The following is a 22,685-nucleotide window of genomic DNA, read 5'->3' on the forward strand; positions in this document are numbered from 1 at the left end:
GTCGCCGGTCACGGCGGTGTGCGGGGACTGCTGCAACTGCTTCGTTCTAAGGTAAATATTTCATAATGAGCTAGTACGTGATGCATACTGACGCATTATGCCTCTGTCTTACAGTTTTGTTTTTTGTTTTTTTTAAAGTTAACAACCACTTTGAGTGGTTAACCGAACAATAATTGCTTCTGAAGAACTCCTTCCCTCCTTCTCACTGTAGTTAGCAGCTGTCTACCCCACTTAGGGCAAGTCGTAGCTGCTTTCCCATAACAAAGATGGCTGCCGTAAAGCTCGGCTCCGCCTCCCCACCTGTTGATACAGCACTTCTGGCAAGAAGGAGTCTCTTTCCAAAACAAATATGGCCGCCGGAGAGCTCGGCCCCGCCTTGGCTACCCAGAGCACCGAGCGGGTGTGATGTGCGCAGGCGCGGCGGCCATGTTGGTGACTGAGCGATCTGACGGCTGGAGGAGTATTGCACGCCGAGCCGGGTGAGCGAGGAATAGAACCGGAGGAGGGGAGTCCGCTCCCCTCCCCCACCTTGTATGGGGGGTTATTAGTGGAGCTCTTGGATGGGGATGTGTGGGGGGTCACCTCATATATTCTGGCAGAGTGACCCCACTGATCTCCGTCTATGGGGGGGAAACTACCGACCTCCGTCCCTCTTCTCCCGGTCATCCCCTCCCCCCTCTTACCCGCTTAGAAGATCACGTCTATTCTCACACTTTTTTTATTTACATGTAAAAATCTGAATTTTTGGCTAGAAAATAGCTTAGAACCCTCAAATATATTCGATAATTTTAGCAGAGACCCCGGAGAATAACGTGGTGGGTGTTACAATTTTTATTGTGTCGCGCGGTATTTGCGCAGTTTTTTTTTTTTACCGCAAATTTGCACTTTATTTGAATTGCAGTGCAAAAAACACAATATATACCCCAAGTTTCTTTTTAATATTATAAAAGATGATGTTACGCCGGGTAAATGGATACCAAACATGCCACGCTTTAATATTGCGCAACGCCTGTGAAATGGTGACAGACTACGGCGACGATTTAAAAGACTTTACAGGTTATCAGTGGAGAGTCACAGAGGAAATCTAGCGCTAGAATTATCGCTCTCGCTGTGATGTTCGCGGCGATACCTCACATGTGCGGTGCGACCGCTGTTTATTCGTGCGTTTTGCCTTTGTACGGGGGATGGGGGTGCTTTACACATTTTTTTTTTTTTTTTCCATTTAAATATTTATTATATATTTTTTTATTTTATTATATTGTTATATTTATTATAATTTTTTTTATTTTTTTTAAATATATATATATATATATATATATATATATATATATATATATATATATATATATAAAAAATATTAAACAATATATATATAATATATTATTTCTTTATTATTATATATACATATATATATATATATATATATTTTTTTTTTTTTTATTATTCATTTTATATATATATATATATATATATATATATATATATATATATATATATATATATATATATTATATTTATATAATTTTTTTTTTTTATTGCTGTCACAAGGAATGTAAACAATAGGCATGTGACAGGCAGTGTTAATTTTGACATTTAGATTTAGTCGTAGTCTTTTGACTAAAAATGCATTTTTAAAATTTTTTTTTTTAGTCGACTAAAATAGTATTAATTTCATTGATGAAAATATTTTAGTCTACGAAATGAACGCAGGTGACGGGTCCTCTTTATGGAGAGATGTCGGGGGGGTCTATTAGACCTCAGATGTCTCCTCAGCCTTCACATACAGGGGGTCTAAAACTGGCGGCCCTCCAGCTGCTGCGGAACTACAAGTCCCATGAGGCATTGCAAGGCTGACAGTTACAAGCATGACTCCTCCCACAGACAGAGGCATGATGGGACTTGTAGTTCCGCAACAGCCGGAGGGCCGCCAGTTTGAGGACCCCTCTTACAAGCATCAGATCAAACCAGTGTGATCTGATGCTTTACCAATTTAAAAATGGCGCCGTTTACATTCAGGAAAACAGAGGTGACAAAAATGCTGATCGCTTCCCGTTTCCTGTACCATAGAGATGACCGGGGACCTTCCGCTCCTCCACAGTCTCTGTGGTAAGCTGGCAGAAGCATCGGCTGAGCACTCGGGTCTCCTGGTGGGAGGGTTATATAGATGACCACAGGAGGACATACAATTATTTTAATATCTCTCTCTCTCTCTCTCTATATCTATATATCTATCTCTCATAAAATAATTGTGAGGATAAAAAAATACACTTACCGGCCACTTTATTAGATACACCTCTTCAACTGCTTGGTAACAGAAATTGCTAATCAGCCAATCACATGGCAGCAGCTCAATGCATTTAGCCATCTAGACGTGGTGAAGACGACTTGCTGAAGTTCAAACCAAACATCAGAATGGGGAAAAAAGGGGATCTAAGTGACTTTGAATGTGGCATGGTTGGTGGCAGACGGGCTGGTCTGAGTATTTCTGGGATTTTCACACACAAACCATCTCTCGGGGTTTACAGAGAATGGTGGGAAAAAGAGAAAATATCCAGTGAACGGCAGTTGTGTGGAGAAAAATGCCTTGTTGAGGTCGGAGGAGAATGGGCAGACTGGTTCCAGATGATAGAAAGGCAACAGTAACTCAAATAACCTCTCATTATATCCAAGGTAAGCAGAATACCATCTCTGAACACACAACACATCCAACCTTGAAGCAGAAGACCACACCGGGTGCCACTCCTGTCAGCTAAGAACAGGAAACTGAGGGTACAATTGGCACAGGATCACCGAAATTGGACAATAGAAGATTGGAAAAACGTTGCCTGGTCTGATGAGTCTCAATTTCAGATGCGACATTCAGACGGTGGGGTCAGAATTTGGCGCATGGATCCATCCTGCCTTGTATCACCGGTTCAGGCTGGTGGTGGTGGTGTAATGGTGTGGGGGAATTTTTCTTGGCGCACTTTGGACCTCTTAGGCCCCTTTCACACTGGGGCGGTGGGGGCGTCGGCGGTACAACAGCGCTATTTTTAGCGCTGCTGTACCGTCGTTCTTGCAGCGGTATTCGGCCGCTAGCGGTTCGGTTTTAACCCCCGCTGGCGGCCGAAAAAGGGTTAAATCCGCTCGTACAGCGCGGCTATAGCCGCGCTGTCCCATTGATTTCAATAGGCAGGAGCGGTTTAGGAGCGGTGAATACACCGCTCCTTCCCCGCTTCAAAGAAGCGGCTCACAGGACTTTTTTTACCGTCCTGCGAGCGCACCGCTTCAGTGTGAAAGCCCTCGGGCTTTCACACTGAACAAACAGCGGAGGCTGTTTAGGGGCGGTTTTCAGGCGGTATTTTTAGCGCAATACCGCCTGAAAACCGCTCCAGTGTGAAAGGGGCCTTAGTACCAATTCAGCATCGATTCAATGCCACGGCCTACCTGAGTATTGTTGCTGACCATGTCCATCCCTTTATGACTACAGTGTCCCCATCTTCTGATGGCTCCTTCCAGCAGGATAATGCACCATGTCACAAAGCTCCAATCATCTCACCACTGGACAATGAGGTCCCTGTCCTCCAATGGCCTCCACACTCACCAGATCTCAATCCAATAGAGCACCACACTCACCAGATCTCAATCCAATAGAGCACCTTTGAGATGTGGTAGAACAGGAGATTGGCATCATGGATATGCAGCCAACCTCACACAGTTGCAGCAGATTTATCATGTCACTATGGAGCAAAATCTCTGAAGAATGTTTCTAACACCTTGTTGTATCTATGCCATGAAGACAAAAGGGGGTCCAACACTGTACTAGCAAGGTGTACCTAATAAAGTGTATATTAGAACATAATATCCTCTCTCTTACTCCTCGTCCGTCCCCACCTCTGTGATCTCTCTTCCCTCTATTGCTGGGTCCAGTGTCTCAGTAGCTCCCTCTTGTGGTGGTTTCCAATGTAGGCAGCTATGGATTTGTATTGTTCTATATGTATATATTACATGACTCTCTCTCTTCCTTCTACAGGAGATTACAGTGAGAGGCCGGGAGGTGTGAAGAGACCAGACAGTGAAAGCGTAAAAACGGTTCAACATGGTGAGTCCTCCCCCGGCCCCTCCACATGTCTTATAAATGGGGTGACTGAGCATCGAGCTATGTTGAGCCCCCCCTCCCATCCCCCCATTCAGGCAAACATTCTGGGGTACCTGGGTGTGTGTCAGGTGACGCGGTACCCACTTTTCAGAAGGTCTCTCCCCCTTTTATCATTAATGTGGAGCTCCACCCAAAAGGGGAAGCTTCGCTTGTTTGCACCCCCCCCCCCTCCACTACCACATTTGGTACTTTGGGGGGGGGAAATCAGGTACCTGGTCTTAACAGGTACTCGTTCCTGCGTCGATCTGAGCTGAAAGTTCAGCCCCCCTTCCCTTTTCCTGCAGTCTTCTGGGACACATCACAGGTCCCAGAAAACTACAGGACCATTCACAAGGCGCATGCACAATAGGAAACAGGCTTCACTTCCTGTTTCCCTTACTAGAGATGGTGGAGGATGGCAATGACAAACTGTGGGGCGGGCGGCAGGTGATGGCGGCGAGCTGTGGGGTGGGCGGCGGGTAATGATGGTGAGCTGTGGGGCGGGCGGCGGGTCAGGTAGCAGGTGATGGCGGCGAGCTGTGGGACGAGCGTTGGTGGCGGCTCCTGTGTCCTCCATGCTTCCGCCATGTGTCTCTTCTTTCCTCCTCCTAGGCATCCCATAGGATCGCCTGACCTTTCAGCCAATCAGGTGACGGGTTTTAGACCTGCTTCCTGATTGGCCCAAGAGGAGGATTAGTGTGGCAATAGCGAATATTCATTTGCTATTGTGAGAGAACTGGGTGGGCTCGGAGCCCAATGCTCTGCGCCCCGAGCCCACCCTTTTTTGAAGCCTATTAGATCCTCAGGCTTTAATCATGTGCTTCAAACACCCCACCTCCCCCAATTGGAATCCATGGTCCGGGGTCCCTGCATGTAGATCAGGGGGCCGGACTTGTGGATAGAGGCGGAGCCGCCCGTGTGACCTCTATGGACGGGCCGCCACTGGATGGCGGTATAACATTTTAGCATCATAAGAGTCCAGTAAAGATGTGCTGTCCTTTTATAATCTATATGCTGGCAGAAAAAAGGGGGAGGGGAGCAGGAAGCTACATATAGATACCATGTGTTTTTTTTTTTTTTTGTTTTTTTACTTGTATTTTTTAATTACAATTTTGTTTAATTTTTCTCGAACAGTCTCGAAGATATGATTCCAGAACTACGATCTTCTCCCCAGAGGGTGAGTTCATTGTTGTGTCCCCCCCCCCCCCCCCCCCCCTACACCTTCAATGTTCATCTGTAAGAAAATGAAATCTCTTCTTTCTTCTTCCTGGTTGCTCGGCCTCACCCCCCCCCCCCCCCTCCGTGTTGCTTTCACTTTCACTTCGACTGGTTGCAGCCGGATTGACGGCTCTCATTTACAAGGGACTTTCCTTTAGTCAGAGGACAGCGCTGCCCCCTGCTGTCTGTCAGTGGGTACAGCGGTACCGATAGGTTTTTAGTTATAATAACGTTTTTCTAGATAACATTAACCCCTACAATACCGGGCACTTTCATCCCCCTTCCTGCCCAGGCCAGTTTTCAGCGATCTCACGTTTTCAATGACAATTGAGCGGTCATACAACGCTGTACCCAAACTACATTTTTATCATGTTCTTTCCAATAAATAGCTTTGTTTTAGTGGTATTTTATCACCACTGGGTTTATTTTTAATTTTTTGCTGAACAAAAAAAAGACAGAAAATTTTGAGAATTTTTTTTTTTTTTTTTTATGTGTTATGCCATTTTGAAAATAAGTAAGCTTTCTCCTTCACTGATGGGCACGAGTTGGCATCCTTGGCGGGCTCTAGTGGGCACTGCTGATGGGTCTGCATTGGTAATCTATGCACTGATTATCAGCGCAGACCCCTCCCCATCAGGAGAGACGATGATCAGCTCTCCTCTATTGGTGCCTTGTCAGTGGGAATAGAGGAAGGAAATGCCGATAAACGGCACTTCCTGGTTATGATGTGATCAGCTGTGATTGGACACAGCTGATCACGTGGTAAAGAGCCTATGTCATTGGCTCTTTACCGAGATCAGAGATGCGGTGTGTCAGAGCGACTCACCGCACTACCGATCGTCGCACTGCGCGCCCTTGCTGCTTATCCTTCTGGACATCATAGGAAGCCCGGTCAGGATAATGAAACCACCCTGCGGCCGTCATTCTGCATATGGCGGACGGGAAGTGGTTAAATTGTACATCCCTTTCTAAAATATTTGGTACATTGGCTTTTAATCCTTTCGCTGCCAGAGCTGTTTTTGCATTTTTTTTTTTTTGCAATAATAATTTTAACCCTGAAGAAATAAAATAAATTTTCACAGTGTTTGTGCTGTGTAATCTGGCCCCCTGTATCACCTAAAATACTTGGCTGATCCTGCCTGGCTATACCCTCCCTCCTGTAAACTGACCACGGCTTATCATGACTGCTGAGCCCTGACACCGTGGTCAGTTTCCTGCCTCTGTCATCCGCAGCTCTCCGGTCCTCTCCCCCCCCCCCCTCCCTGCCTGTCAGCTCCATCTATTCCACAGGCCTCCCCTCCTACTGCTTTCATAACAGTTTAGGCCCCTTTCACACTGGAGCGGGGGCGGTGTCGGCGGTAAAACTGTGCTATTTTTAGCACCACTTTACCGTCCTTTTAGTGGCACTATTCGACCACTAGCGGGCGGTTTTTAGCCCCCTCGGGGCTTTCATATTGGAGAGTCTGCAGCGGGTGTTTCAGGGTGCTTTGCAGGTGCTATTTTTAGCGCTGTAGCGCCTGCAAAGTGCCCCAGTGTGAAAGGGTTCTTAATGTTAGTACAATCCGCTCTGTTGGGTAATGACGTGCCCCCAACTGTATGTCATTTATTTAAAAAAAAAAAAAAGCCGATCTCTACCTCATTTCAGAGTGCCTTCTGGCACTCACGTGAACGGCCGCCTCTCTCCTCCCAGCTAATGTCAGCTGGAGTTTTCAGCCCCTCCTGCTGCAGCTGTCAGACGGGGAGAGGAGAAAGGCTGTCGGTCACGTGAGCACTGGGAGGCACTTTGAAATGAGGTAAATATTGGCTTTTTAAAAAAAAAAAGAACATACAGTGGGGCACATGTTATCTAACTGAGCGGTTTGTAGTAACATTACAAGTGGCTCTACAACCACTTGAGGGGGGGAATTTTATGTGTTTGGGCGTAACTTTCATTTTTTTACAATTTTTAAAAACCTCCCTTTTTTGTCGTCCTCCTTTTTTTTTTTTTTTTTTTTTTTTTCTCTTAACTCCTTATGCCGGTCTCGGGCCTGCAGATGCTTGCGTTGCACTTACCTGACCAGAGATCCAGTGTTCTCTCAACCCAAGCCAATTCTTCAATTGGCTTCAGGTCCAGGCGCCGGCATCTTAGCTAAGGGAAACTGGCAGTGAAGCCATGCAGCTTCACAGCCAGGTTCTCACTGCGCATGCACAGTCTGCACTTTGTGAATGGTCCTGCAGTCTTCTGGGACCTGTGATGTGTCCCAGAAGACTGGGGGGGGGGGGGTCGAACTTCCGCTCAGATCGCAAAGGTGATCCAACCGGAAGTGGGAGTGGGTACATGTCAGAAGCAGGTTACCCCCCCCCCTCCAAAAAAGTGCCAATTCTTAACTGGGTATGGGATGCAAACAAGCATAACTTCCCCCTTTTCAGTCCTTTAACTCTTGCACTGTGATGAGACCCCACTGCAAAGTTTTTTTTTTTTTTTGTTTGGCTTTAAAAGATCACCTGCCCCTTTTTATAAGCGTTATAAGATGACATGGCTGGAAAAGTTTGGACAGTTCTCAGTTTTCTTTCTAATAGCATACAGTGCCTTGGAAAAGTATTCATACCCCTTGAAATGTTCCACATTTTGTCATGTTACACCCAAAAAACGTAAATGTATTTTATTGGGATTTTATGTGATAGACCAACACAAAGTGGCACATAATTGTGAAGTGTAAGGAAAATGATAAATGGTTTTCTACATTTTTTTACAAATAAATATGTGAAAAGGGCCCAGCCCAATACCATTTATCACTTCTGCTGAGGGCGCGTCCTATAATGATTTGGTCTATATAATGTGATCAGGTTACGCTCACATGTGATGTCTATTTGTTCCTTAGGTCGCCTGTACCAGGTGGAATATGCCATGGAGGCAATAGGACACGCCGGCACCTGCTTGGGAATTTTGGCAAATGACGGAGTTTTGCTGGCGGCTGAGAGAAGAAACATCCACAAACTCCTGGACGAGGTTTTCTTCTCCGAAAAAATCTACAAATTAAATGAGTGAGTTCTGTGACTTATGAAGTCTGGTATCTGTCTGTCTGGGAATCTTCTGATGGAAGCTGTCAATGTAATCATTTAGGGACACCATAATCGCACAGGAATGTGGTCTGCGTTCCTGTGCGATTCCTGCATGTTTGCTCTGCAGTGCAAAATGCACCGGAACACACAACGTAGGGCATGCACTATTGAAAAACGTGCCGCCTCCACATCGCATGGTACCGCAGCACCATGCCATCTGAAACTGTGATCTGCATTTAGGGTGCAGTTAACAATGTATTGGCATCCTCAGTACATGGCAAAGGCAGTGCATTTTGAATGCGTGCGGGGAGAGGTGCACGAAACGCTCCTTTCCCGCACCGCGATCAAGCAACTTGAGGGAGGGACAGGAAATAATATATATTTTGTATTTGATTTCAGTGACATGGCGTGCAGTGTGGCTGGAATTACGTCAGATGCCAACGTTTTGACTAATGAACTGCGAGTAATCGCTCAGCGGTAAGAAATATCTGCCCTGTTTATTGCAAATGGTTTTTTTTATGTTTTTGTTTTATCTCTGTATCCTAAAGCTACACTTCAGACCCCACAAGACTATATAGACTCGCAGAACAGTACAATTTAATAGGTAAAGAGCCAGTTCAACCAATAGTGATATTTCCGTTATGAATGGAGTCTTGAGCCGAGTCACTGATTTTTATGCCTCCATATTTCCCAGCTTCATTCCCACTTAGGGTCCTTTTACACTGGGGCGGTTTGCAGGCGCTGTTGCGCTAATAATAGCGCCTGCAAACCGACCCGAAAGTGCCTCTGCTTTAATTCCAGTGTGAAAGCCCCGAGGGCTTTCACACTGGAGCGATGCGCTGGCAGGACGGTAAAAAAAGTGCTGCCAGCAGCATCTTCGGAGCGGTAAAGGAGCGGAGTGTATATCGCTCCTGCCCGTTGAAATCAATGGGACGGCGCGGCTATACCGCCGGCAAAGCGCCTCTGCAGAGGCGTTTTGCGGTGGTTTTTAACCATTTCTCGGCCGCTAGTGGGGGGTAAAACCGCCCTGCTAGCGGCCGCATACCGACGGTAAAGCGCCGCTTACAATAGCGGCGCTTTACCACCGACCCCGCCCCAGTGTGAAAGGGCTCTTAGAGAAGAGGTTTGGGTGTTCCCACTCCTCCGGTTGCATTTTGTAGAGTGGGGGTGTCAAACTCCTTCATCAAGGGGCCGCATCAGCAGTATGGTTGCCCTCAAAGGGCAAGTTGTATTTGGGACACATTACATACAGAGTTCGGGGTTCAGGGGTGTGCGCTGCGTGCAGGGGTGTGCAACCCAACTCCAACCCCTCCCAAAAAATATCCCGTACTTTGTAGATGCTAACTTTTGTGCAAACCAATCAATATACACGTATTGGGATTTTTTTTTTTAACCAAAAATATGTAGCAGAATACATATTGCTAAACTGATGAAGAAATTAATTTCTTTGATTAAAAAAAAGATTGGATATGTATTCTAGCAGAAAGTAAAAAAAAATATAGATATCTATCTCTATAGAGAGAGGGATATATATATATATACATACATACATACATACATACATACATACATACATACATACATACAATTGTCAGTTAAAATAACGTAGTGCCGTATAAAAAATTGCCTGGTCATGAGAGGGGGGTAAATCTTCCGAAGGGCAAGTGGTTAATAACAGTTGTGACTTGCTATGTCCATCTTGTGTTGCAGATATCTCCTACAGTACCAGGAGCCCATCCCGTGTGAACAGTTGGTGACGGCTCTGTGTGACATCAAACAAGCTTACACACAGTTCGGAGGTAATGCGGAAGCCGTGTTCTGACAGTAGTGGACTCATCCTTTTTAGTTAAAAGTATCTGTAAAACCCTGTTGCATCATCCTGGTACTACGTACCCCACTGGTTAACCTCTTACCACCCATGTAACGCATAAGTGTGACGTCAAAGAGGGTGTTCCCACTCCTCACCCTCAATACAAGCTTCCAGCACATATGTGTCAATGGACAGGCAAGGTTTTTTTTATGCTGAGAACCCTCACTACAAGCTTCCTGCACAGTGATTGAGCCATCATAGAGAGCTTAGTCACTTATGATGGCAGGTCAGGGTCTTGATCATGTGACTGCCCCCCTTGGGAATAGACTCACATAAAGGGACTCTGGGGATGGGGTAGGAAGGGGTTAAGCATCCTTTTTGTCTAAAAAAATTTGTAAATAATGTACTCTCTTCTCCCCTCCCTCTGGAGGCTGTGGGTGATCCTCAAATTGATGCTTGGTGCCTTGTGCAGATGTCACATGTTTTCAGAGCTCTTTAGCTCCAGGGGCAGTTGGAAGTGTCCTCAGACAGTAGGTTTGGATAAAGTGAAGATTGATATCTCTTGGCAGTGCATGTCTACAGCGGGGTGTCACTATCAGTCTCCAGCTAGGGGTGGGCTGGGAAGCACGTTATCACAGGTACTAGAGAATACCGGACTCCATACGTCTGTACAGTGTCCAGTAAAATTATGATGCAGAAATGGAGGACGGCTCCCAATAAGAAACTACCTTTTTGTTGTCATGAGGAGGAAAGTTGAAGCTGCTGGCAGGATTACCAGGTAATTGCAACATTGAAAAGCAATGCTGGGGTTATTGTTGCACTCACTGAGGCCAGTGCTGGGGTGGTTGCTGCACTCACTGAGGCCAGTGCTGGGGTGGTTGCTGCACTCACTGAGGCCAGTGCTGGGGTGGTTGCTGCACTCACTGAGGCCAGTGCTGGGGTGGTTGCTGCACTCACTGAGGCCAGTGCTGGGGTGGTTGCTGCACTCACTGAGGCCAGTGCTGGGGTGGTTGCTGCACTCACTGAGGCCAGTGCTGGGGTGGTTGCTGCACTCACTGAGGCCAGTGCTGGGGTGGTTGCTGCACTCACTGAGGCCAGTGCTGGGGTGGTTGCTGCACTCACTGAGGCCAGTGCTGGGGTGGTTGCTGCACTCACTGAGGCCAGTGCTGGGGTGGTTGCTGCACTCACTGAGGCCAGTGCTGGGGTGGTTGCTGCACTCACTGAGGCCAGTGCTGGGGTGGTTGCTGCACTCACTGAGGCCAGTGCTGGGGTGGTTGCTGCACTCACTGAGGCCAGTGCTGGGGTGGTTGCTGCACTCCAACTCTGTGTTCATTGGTATACACTGCAAAAAAATGCAGCAGGACTGAAATTTTTGGGTGCTGAGGTGCGAAAATGTGCTGCTATTGTGCAGCCCTCTGAACATATTGGGGGTGCACTTGGGGCCCTATTAAATTTTTAACTTTACCACTAGTTTAACGACTTCCTGCCCAAGGTACGTCATATGATGTCCTGGACTTTGAGTGGAGATATCTGAATGATGGGTGCAGTTACAGGCATTATCCAGATATCATTTTGTTCAGCCGCCGATTCCCTGCACCGTAAGAACAATCATAGTGGCAGTTCATCGTTCTTACAAGCGGTGGGAAGGGACCCCCCCCCCCGCCGCCCTCTGGTGCTTCTACTGGTTCGCCTGTGCAATTGGCGAGCCGGAAAAGGAATCCACCGGCGCCGGAAGTTAGCCATAGAGAAAACTGAGGGCCAGATGGTCCCAGCTGGAAAGCTTGAGATCGTTTATTTTTTGATCTCAGGCTTTCCAGCCTGGAGGAGAAATCTGAGGTCTTATAGACCCCAGATATCTCCATAAAGAGGACCTGTCACGCACTATTCCTATTACAAGGGATGTTTACATTCCTTGTAATAGTAATACAAGTGACCCAAATTTTTATTTATTTCTTTTAAAGGGAAAGTGTAAAAATAAAAAAATTTAAGCAATAAAAATAAAATAGTTAAAGCGTACACAGAAGCGAACGCATACGTAGGTCACGTCTGCATATGTAAACGACATTCAAACTACACGTGAGGTATCACTGCGAATGTTAGAGCAATAATTCTAGCACTAGACCTCCTCTGTAACGGATAATCTGTAAAAAAAAAAAAGCGCCACCTATGGAGATCTTTTTTAGTACCAAAGTCTGGTGCTATTCCATGAGCGTGCGCAATTTTAAAGCGTGACATGTTGGGTATCTATTTACTCAGTGTAACATCATCTTTCATATACAAAATAATTGGGCTAACTTTCCTTTTTTTTTTTTTTTTTAAGCGCCTTTGAAAAATCGCTGTGCAAATACAGTGTGACATAAAAAGTTGCAATGACCGCCATTTTATTCCCTAGGGTCTCTGCTAAAAAAGCCATATATAATGTTTGGGGGTTCTGAGTAATTTTCTGGAAAAAAAAAAAATATTTTTAGATGCAGGAGTGAAGTGCCAGAATTGGCCCGGATGGGAAGTGGTTAAAGAGGTCCTTCACCCTAGGAACAAACAAAAGGACACTTGCCTGCCAAGGATCCAGTGCTGTCCTCACTCGGCTGGTTGTTCACCGATCTTAGGGGGCAAGGCATCCACATCTTTAGTGTGGGAAGCTGACTGTGACATCTTGTGGCTTCACATTGCGCATGCTCAAACTGCGCTGCACCTTCTGCATGGTCCTTCTGGGATCTGTCATGTGTTCCAAGAGGCCGCGGGTGGGGGGGACTTCTGCTCGGATTGCCTAGGCAATCCAATACTGGGAGAGGGTACCTATCAAAAGTGGACACCCCCCCCCCCCCCCAAAAAAAAATATATTATGAGCTAAAAGTTGGGGGGGAGCAGAAAAGCGCAACTTCCCATTTTGGGTCAAGTTCCGCTTTAATGTATACCGCACACCCACAAACTGTAACTTAGTGTGCATTTTCTGCCAGTTTTTATCCTTTTGACACCAGCACAAGAAATGTCGGGGTCACTGGGGCAGGAGGACCCGGGCAGCAGTATAAAGCTGACAGGTTCTAACCTTCCAATGCTCTCTCTCTCTGGAAGCTGTGCCCAAGAGGCAAGAAAAGACTGGTCCCCCTGCAGGTGATCTTTTCCTAATTTTAATGACTTGCTTTGCTGTGTCCCTGTGAGGAAGTGTCCATCTTGGTAGAGGTGCCACTGATAGTAAGGTACAGGCAGCCCTCCTGTAAAAAGGCTGCTGATAGTGGGGTACAGGCAGCCCTCCTCTACCAGGCTGCTGATAGTGGGGTACAGGCAGCCCTCCTCTACCAGGCTGCTGATAGTGGGGTACAGGCAGCCCTCCTCTACCAGGCTGCTGATAGCGGGGTACAGGCAGCGCCCCTGTACCGGGCTGCTGATAGAGGGGTACAGGCAACCCTCCTGTACCAGGCCGGCTGCTGTTGGTCACTTTTATGGAACGATGTTGATTTTTGTCTCCTGTATTGCAGTATTACAAGTTCTTTCTATGTTTGTTTCTCAGGGAAGCGGCCATTCGGTGTCTCGTTGCTGTACATCGGCTGGGACAAGCACTACGGGTTCCAGCTATATCAGAGTGACCCCAGCGGCAATTACGGGGGATGGAAAGCTACATGTATCGGGAACAACAGTGCGGTACGAATGCTAACGCCACCATTAATAGCCACATACGTTATAATGGTCAAAGGCTTTTATCAGTGACTGATGTTTTATGTGTCTGCAGGCTGCTGTGTCCATGTTGAAACAGGACTACAAGGAGGGTGGCATGACGATGAAGGCTGCCTTGGCTCTAGCCGTTAAAGTCCTTAACAAGACAATGGATGTCAGCAAGCTGTCCGCGGAGAAAGGTGATCTTAGCACCGCCTTTGCTTTCCACACCATTTCTCTCTAAGTCAAGCTTAACCCCCCCACCCCCGCCTGGCAAGTTAGCCTCACCCACTCATAGGCTTCAAATACCAACAACTTTGCTGCCCACTGCAGCTTAGGTGAATGACAGGAAAGGGAATTGATGCTCAAAATGAGAGGCGCATCCTTTTGGCTTTAGGGTCTTATGGCGGCACAGGCTGGGCCTAAGATTCAAGAGGATACAGGCAGAGCTGGGAGCTCGGGATCCAAGAATATACTCCAGCCTATTGCAATAGGTAACTTTCATGGGGGTTTGGGCTCCTGGATCTCCAGGAGGGCTCAGAGAGGTCACCCATGCCTCCTGAAAGTGTCAGATGCCAGGGCCAAAGTCATTTCTGGGAGGGGTGGAGGAAAAAAGCAGATGTTCCATTTGCCATGTTTGTTCCAAGGGAAGGATCATGGATCATAATGAGATACATTTTGGTTCAGTGTTTCCAATGCCTTGTGTTTATGAGCAAAGCAACCTCCTCCTTGTTGCGGAATGGATTAAGGTTCAGTGTTTGGTAGACCTCCCCCACTGGTATTTTTTTTAATGCCTGGGTAAGTCCATTGATATGTTTTTTTTCTTTTTGGTGAGAATTTCAGGCTTGGAAAAGGCCTTGTTGTCCCTGAATAGGAAAATGTAAGGTGGGGGGGGGGGGGGGGGTCATATTTATTCAGCTGACTGAATCGTGATCTCTTTAGGTGTCACCAGTGGTAAACATTTTTTACCTTTTTGTATAGTTGTCCTTTGTTACCTCCACTTCCCCTCCAGCACCCAACCAAAGTCTTATACTCGCCTGTTCACCCTCCTGTCAGATTTACCCTTTTGGGCTTCAAGGGAGCCACACAGCTGCCATTACAAACTCTTGTCTATCCTTTACCTCTTTGCACATATAGAGGAACGGGGGGGGGGGTTTAACTTTAAGGATAATGATGGTATATTTTTTTTTTTCCTAATTTTATAAAGTGACTTAGTAAAATTCCACTACACTCTTATTTACAAGCAAATCCCTGAAAATTGAGACGAGGGCCGCCCTGGAGGAAGTGTAGGGCCACGGGGAGACGAGGGCCACCCTGGAGGGAGTGTAGGGAGACGAGGGCCGCCCTGGAGGGAGTGTAGGGCCACGGGGAGACGAGGGCCGCCCTGGAGGGAGTGTAGGGCCACGGGGAGACGAGGGCCGCCCTGGAGGGAGTGTAGGGCCACGGGGAGACGAGGGCCGCCCTGAAGCATGTATAGAGCTTCAAATTGTACCTCAACAGCCAGACACACATGCAGGACCCACTGGTATATAATAAATTTCCCTTGCAGGTTTATAGTGAGAAGGGAAACTGTGTGATGGAATGAGACGTATGAATATCCTGTTCTAAGAAACCTTTATTGCGATGTGCACTGGTTCGGTCAGGAGACTTTTATCCCTCTGATCCCTTCTCACCATACCAGGTTGTGTTGTACTGCCTGGAATACAATAGAATAACGCCCCAGATATCACTGATGGATTCTAGCAGCTAACATGAGGCTTCTTGCACAGATTATTAGGAGATATTTTGGGATCTATGACTGCAGACGAGCCTTTATATCATTTTTATTTTTTAATTAATTTATTTTATTTTAGTGGAAATCGCCACATTAACGCGGGAGAACGGAAAGACCAAAATCCGAGTCCTCAAACAGAAAGAAGTGGAGGAATTAATAAAACTTCACGAAGCGGAAGAAGCCAAGATCGAGAAAGAGAAGAAAGAAAAAGAGCAGAAAGAAAAGGATAAATAATACTGGTAAAGTGTACCTGTCACTGATGGAGACCTGTCGCCGTTTCAGACGACGCAGCTTTATGGGTTTACTGGGAACCAATCACTCTGCACGGCTTGTGACAGGGAGGAGGGGGAGCGGTGGTGTCACATGCTCTTAGTTGATCGGCTGAATATTGGATCAGTTCTGAAAAATAGCTGCCTCCGTTCTGAGTGACGGGTACTCTTTACAGTTCATGACCTGTTTTTTTTTGGCTTCCTTAAATTACTTCATTTTTTTTTTTTTTCTGTTCTTGAAATAAATAAAAAAAAAAAAATTTTTCTTAAAAGATGGCACTTGTTTTTTTTGGGTGGTAAAATCTGTGGTTGAGCCGAAATTGTACTGCCCCTGAACTTGCTCCCCTTTTAGTTCGAAAGGCAGTAGCTGGGCGTGTACACATGCCATGGCCGCGATGCTTTGCAGTAGGAATTCTACCCCTTGTAGTAGTGCTCAGCAGGCACTACCGCCTGCCAAATGCAACCCATCCAAGTCAACGGGGCTGCTCTGCAACAATTGCATCTAGGGGATTAAAACAGGCAACGAGGAAGCAGCACATCACCACCTCGCTGCCTGTCAAATGCTTTCTGAAGAGTGATCTGAATGAGGATCACACTTCAGAGACCAAAGCCAGTGTAAACAAGGCCTTAAAGTGGTTGTAAAGGAAGCATTCAGGTTAAAAATGTTTAGGTGTCAGCCTGCCCCCCCCTGATATATAAAAAAAACAAAAAACTCTTCATATTAAAAAAATTGGGTTATCTCGCAGAGGCGTTTTTAGAAATATCTGGGGGCTTAAAACTTTTAATGCTTTTATTTTTTTGTTGGAAAATTTCTTAGAACTCTCCCAAACATAGTTTTTTTTAAAGCAGTGGACCTAGAGAATAAATTGGTGGGTGTTGCAATTTTTCCATGTCACACGGATTTTGCGCAGCGGTTTTTCAAGCGAAAAATTTTTTTGGGGTGTCGGCATCCCCCCCCCCTTTTACTAACCTGAGCCCTCATTTGTTCCATACTTTTTTTTTCCATTAAAATTCAACAAATGCATAACCCAATTTATTTAATATAAAGTTTTTTTGTATTTGAGTTATGTTTGTTGAATTTTAATTAAAAAAAAAAAAAAAATTTGAACCCAATAAATACAAAAAAACTTATATTAAAAAAAATTGGGTTATGTATTTTTTTTTTTCATTAAAATTCAACAAAGTATCCCCCCCCCCCCCCCCCCCAAAAGAAAAATTGCATTTGAAAAACCGCTGCACAAATACCGCGTGACATGGAAAAAATTGCAGCATCCACCAATTTATTCTCTAGGGCCTCTGCTTTTAAAAAATATATATAATGTTTGGGGTTCTAAGAAATTTTCCAACAAAAAAATAAAAAGCATTAAAAGTTTTTTTTAAGTTGCCTCTGCCTGATTAAAAAAAAAAACTTCATATTTTCCATCCTGGCAACAATTATTTTTTTTTTCATCAGGATAAGTAGATTGGGATCCCGATTTATTGTCTCTTTGGACAAGTAGTAGTTTTTTTTTTTTTTTGTTTGTTTTTTTTTTTTAAAGATTTCCACACCTTTATCAAATAAAAGAAGCTCTTTATTTAAAAGTTATATTTCAAGTGAAGTCAAAATATTCCAGAGAACACCCAAAATGACAGTTAAATTTCCAGCATTGTGTAAAAATACAATAATACTTTCTTTTTTTTTTTTTAAATTACATACAACATTGCAGACAATAATGAACATGCTTCCATTTTCAGTAAGCAATAAAACATTCGGCGGATGTGGACACAGCCCTTTAAAGTGTATCTAAACCCCCAAAACAAAAGTGTATTTATATTGCAGCTTTCCTGTCCTTTAGATCAGGTTGGCTGCATTAGTGTTCTTTTTCCAGACTTTTATCCTTTTTTTTATTTTTTATTTTTTTTATTTTCTCCTGGTGATCTGCAAGTAACACATTTCCTGTTTTAAGGTGATAAAGCTGACTACTGGAGGAGCGGTGTTGTCACCATAGAACAAGACTACAGAATATTGCCCCTTCCTCATAGCATAGAGGGGGAGGGGCTCCATAGTCCTCAGAGTTGGATAGCAACAATGTAATTGAGAGCGCAGCACAGGAAGTTCTGACCAGATTGCCAGCAGAATTCCGTTTTGTTTTTTTTTGTTTTTTTTGGGGGTGCTTTCCAAACAATGGAGGAGCTCCTTGTTTTAAGCAGGCCATAGACAAAGTCGGAAACAGAACTAAAGTTCTTGGTCAATCGTTTTATTACATTAGTGTTGCCAGCTTCCCACACACGATTTTTCATTCCTGCAATTGAAAGTACCTAATCCAACATGCTGGATTTCATTTAGAGAAACGAACCAAATGATGGCACAATCGTACGTGCCGTTTTTCTTTTTTTTTCGATCGACCAGAACGTTTTGGTTTTCAGCTCGTCTATGGCCGGGCTTAGGGGCTTCCACTGGATTTCTACAAACAGATCTGGGATCTAGTGAGGTGGTTGCCATCCGTACCGGGCACTCTGGTCACTAACCAATCATCTGCAGCATCTGTGACAGTACTTTTCTTGGGACATGTAGTCCTGACAAAGGAGGTCATGTGATTTTTCTGTAAGGTGCTCCCCCCCCCCCCCCCCCTACTGGAAGTTCAGGGAAGTGGCACTGAGCAATCCAGAAGAAAGTGCTTTCAATATATTATAAAAATGTAAGTGCTTGGCCCATATATTAGACTAAAAAATATAGCGGAATGTTTTTTTTTTTTTTTTTTCTTCCTTGGGTGCAATAAAAAAGGTGAGCACACAACAAAGTGAACATGGTGTATGGATGAAGGGAAAGAACCCGAGCCCAGATTTACTAAAGCTGGAGCACTGAGAATCTGGTGCAGTTCTGCATGGTAGCCAATCAGCTTCTAACTTTAAGTGGCGTTCCACCCAAAAAAAAAAAAAAATCATTAATGTGCATGAAAAAAAAAAACATTTGGAGAAATTTTTTTTTTTTTTTTTTACTCACCTCTTTAATGCCTGTTGCTAGGGGGTCCCTCGTAGTCTGCCTCCTTCGGTGCCTGGGCTCCTGACGTCACTTCCCTCAGGAAGGGAGATCGCCTCTTCCCTCTCCCTCTAGGCAATCATCTGGGACACATCACAGGTCCCAGATACTTGGGCATGCGCAGTGGGTGCCCGGCTGTGAAGCCACAGCTGTGCGCCCACAGTTACAATGCTGGCACCGCTGAGCGGAGGGGGAGAGGAGTTGGGCTTCGATCCCCCACATCGCTGGACCCTGGGACAGGTAAGTGTCTGATTATTAAAAGTCAGCAGCTGCAGTATTTGTAGCTGCTGACTTTTCATTATTTATTTTTTAAGCAGAACTCCGCTTTTAGCTTGTTCAGTTAAGCTTTGACAATAAAACCTGGAAGCTGATTGGTTTCTATGCAGAGATGCACCAGATTTCGCACTCTCTCCAGTTTTAGTTTAGTAAATCAACCCCAATATCTGCTGATGTAGGCCTTGTTCACACCGGTGCGCTGTGGTTTGGCAGCTGCACGAGTGTTTCCGGTTTTATGTGCGTTTAGCCGCAGTCTCATAGCCTTCTATGAGGGTTGCATGTTTTTGCTGCAATTTCTGAAAGCATGCCAAAAAAACCTGCATACTGCATTTTTAGTGTGCTTTCAAAAAAGTCCATGGGATTGCGGCAAAAATGTTCAAAAACTGGATAGAACCGTGCTGTGCATAAACCACAGCGCACCGGTGTCAACCCGGCCTTACCCATTACATAAGCAGGTTCTGACCTAGAGCTGTATGCTTGCTGTGCTTTACTGTTCCTATCGGTGCCCTGAGACATTGACAACAGAATCACTGACTGATCTCATGCACTTTTGGAACGGGGGGGGTAATATTTTGCTGTATTGCTAGGAGTGGGACTTCATATCCAGTCATTGTTTCTAAAACATGGGAAATAAAATAGCAAAATCTTCTTCTGAAAGGGAAACCTCTCACAACAGACTAAAAGCCCTGCCGTAGGGTGGGTGAGTTTGCTTAGAACAAAGAATTGTGCAAAAAGTATATGCATAAAAGGGTCTGAGCTCGCCCCAAGGAATGGTGAATGTTAGAGTGAACCTGTGCCCAGAATACGCACATCTATGTATATACATGTAGAAAGCATCATCCGCACTCCAGTTGTTGCTCTTAAAATGTCTTCATTTTATTGAATAACCACAGTGAACAAAATGCAGATTAAGTCAGTTGACGCGTTTCAGCCTATAAGGCCTTAGTCATAACCACATTATGACTAAGGCCTTATAGGCTGAAACGCTTCAACTGACTTCTTCTGTGTTTTGTTCACTGTGGCTATTCAATAAAATGAAGAAATTTTAAGAGTAATAACCAGAGTGTGGATCATTTTTTTTTCTACATTACTCTACTCAGCTAGCGACTGTGGCTCAAGCACCTGGGAGCTTTGCTATCTATGTGGTGTATGGGTAGTAGCACTGACTTTTCTGTTTATACATGCTCTGAATACATATATGTAGGTGGGCCTTAATGCCGTGTGTGTGTGTACCTCACATCAAGGTCCCAAGTATGGTCTGCTCCAACATCAGTGTCCTCCCTTACATCAGCGTCCCCATCAGGGTCCTTTATTAGAGTCCCCCTTCCATCAAGTACCCCATTAATATTGACCCTAACATCAGTCTCCATCAGTTTCCCACCTTCATTGTGGTCTTCATCTGAGTCCCCCTTCACATCACAGTCTCCACCAGTATTCTGTCTTCATCTGAGTCCCCCTTACATCACCGTCTCCATCAGTTTCAGAGTCCCCCTTATGTCAAAAAGGTCCCCATTAGAGCCGCCTCTCACATCAGAGTTTCCTTTTACATCAGTGCTGCACCTTATATTAGGGTCTTTTATTCCCCTTTACATCAGGGTCTCCACTACAATCTGCCCATACATCAGAGTCCCCAACAAAGTGACCCCCCGGGGATCGGAAGGGGAGGGATAGATGTTGGGGAGAAACCGAGACCACAGACCGGCGTGAAGACCCCCTGACCCCAAGCTGCGGGCCAGATAAAATTTTGTAGCGGGATAGATTTGGCCGTAATTTGGAGACTCTACACCCCCCCGTAATGTAAAACAAAAGCACAACCCAGTGGAATGACTGGGTGCTAGTAACAACAATGCACACTGTACTCCATTGGTCGATCCATATATATTATATTTTTTGTAGATTTTAGTGCAAACTGAAGTGTTCAATAGACGAAACGCGTCAGCCTTACGCCATGCACCAAAAAAAAAAAAAATTTCTCTAATAAGGTCTTTTATACCAATATGGTTCTATCCAGCAGTTTCGTGAATATGTGCAATTTAGAATGGTTATATCATCTATTAATGATCATTGACCTGCATCATATAAGTGTTGTTACCTTGCTCACAATGTATCTATCATTGCCTATACATTATGTGACTGTTATCCTATAATTGGATTGTTATTTATTTTTTTACAACAGTGACTGATCCTTTGGCCCCCACCTCATTCAAAGTCCCAAAACCCCTCCTTTTTCAGCGGAATGACTAACGACGCCTTTGTATTGCAGTAAGTGGGCGGAGTCTGGAACACACCTGAGCGATAGCTGGCCGGGTCACTGATACCCCGTTTAATGGGTAATTAAGAAAAGCAGACAAAAAGCGTTACCCTGAAAACAATAAATATTTCTTTTTCATTGGCTGACACACACATTAACATTTTTTTTTAAAAGTTACATTTCATGGAGGGCGTCTTCTTTTAATTAAAAAATACAAATCTTAGAATTTTTTTTTTTTTTTCTATTTTAAAACTCGAACGAACTGTCAAAACTCGCACAAAAAAAAAAAAATATCCGTCTCCGACCTCCACATCTTTTGCCGAAAACAAAAATACTTCTATACAATAAACTGTTCCGAGGTGTTAGAAAGTCCGAAAAAGTAAAACATTTCTTTTTTTGAAGGTTAAATCATCCCTGTTACCGTGACAACAGGGGGGGGGCATTTCACATCTCGAAATACTATTCCATCAGTCTGATAGAAACTGACGTCGTCAAGGAAGCGGTCGATCGGTCACTAAGCTAACAATCTGATGTTATCAAAGCTTCCGATGCACCGAGTAGAAATAAAACCCCCCCTCTTTTCTTTTTTTTTAAATATCCTCTAAAACCAAAATTCGTAAATTTAAGAGAACTTCCCTCGTATACAATGCGCACGTCATGGCATAAATATACAGTATCTTTTTTTTTTCTCTTTTTTTTTTTTTCTTTTTGAAACCTAAAAACGTAGACATGAATTCAGTCAATGGATCGTGGAAAGCCATCGACTTGCTATCTCATGACGTGCCCACTAGGGGGAGACACTAGCTGATGACCTGCATCGCCTTCTCATTTGTGATCACTACACCGGGGGAGGGGCGGGGGTAAAATACTTGTAAGTGCACTTCTGGGTTTGTGTATACATTTGCCCTTTAATTAGGAGTGGCGGCGTGGACCGTGACTGAGACGTTCCTCCTGGCGTTGGTGACGTGGCGCTGCTGGGCCAGAAACGATCGCCCCGAGGAGCCGTTCCCTCCTCGTCCTGCTAAGCGGGACTCCATGGCCAGCTTCTGGTGCTCTATATTCTGTAAAAGAGAAAAACGTCATGTCAGTGCTAGTGGGGTACGTATCACAAAATATATAATAATGCAAACATTCGGTTTGCTAAAGCGCTATATAGGGAATTTTTTATTGAAACTCAATTTTTTTTTATCAAAACTGGAGCAGCTGGCAGCCAATCAGCTGCCAGTCTTTAGCTTGTTCAGTTAAGCTTTGAAAATGT

General features: G+C 44.9%; 2 protein-coding genes across 2 annotated transcripts in view; one reads left to right on the forward strand and one right to left on the reverse strand.

The window, feature by feature from the left end:
• The first annotated feature begins 343 nt into the window (after nucleotides 1–343).
• Nucleotides 344–16,153, forward strand: PSMA4 (proteasome 20S subunit alpha 4). Its single transcript, XM_073593853.1, has 9 exons — nucleotides 344–479; nucleotides 4,013–4,081; nucleotides 5,252–5,294; nucleotides 8,197–8,359; nucleotides 8,777–8,854; nucleotides 10,088–10,176; nucleotides 13,696–13,826; nucleotides 13,915–14,038; nucleotides 15,692–16,153. Exons 2-9 carry the CDS (start codon nucleotides 4,079–4,081, stop codon nucleotides 15,844–15,846), a joined length of 786 nt encoding a protein of 261 aa, XP_073449954.1. The 5' UTR covers nucleotides 344–479; nucleotides 4,013–4,078; the 3' UTR covers nucleotides 15,847–16,153.
• Nucleotides 16,154–20,724: 4,571 nt separating this feature from the next.
• Nucleotides 20,725–22,685, reverse strand: part of HOOK1 (hook microtubule tethering protein 1) — a 116,786-nt gene continuing 114,825 nt past the window's right edge. Inside the window, exon 22 of the mRNA XM_073593855.1 lies at nucleotides 20,725–22,488. Coding sequence (XP_073449956.1) covers nucleotides 22,336–22,488 — 153 coding nt within the window. The 3' untranslated portion in view covers nucleotides 20,725–22,335. The remainder of the gene's footprint in view (nucleotides 22,489–22,685) is intronic.

This window comes from Aquarana catesbeiana, linkage group LG07 (assembly GCF_042186555.1).
Source record: "Aquarana catesbeiana isolate 2022-GZ linkage group LG07, ASM4218655v1, whole genome shotgun sequence".
Lineage (NCBI taxonomy): Eukaryota > Metazoa > Chordata > Amphibia > Anura > Ranidae > Aquarana > Aquarana catesbeiana.

Coding starts and splice junctions, on each gene's coding strand:
- PSMA4 (XM_073593853.1), top strand. Junction 5,295..8,196: donor TACGATCTTCTCCCCAGAGG/GTGAGTTCATTG, acceptor TTTGTTCCTTAG/GTCGCCTGTACCAGGTGGAA. Junction 10,177..13,695: donor AGCTTACACACAGTTCGGAG/GTAATGCGGAAG, acceptor TTTGTTTCTCAG/GGAAGCGGCCATTCGGTGTC.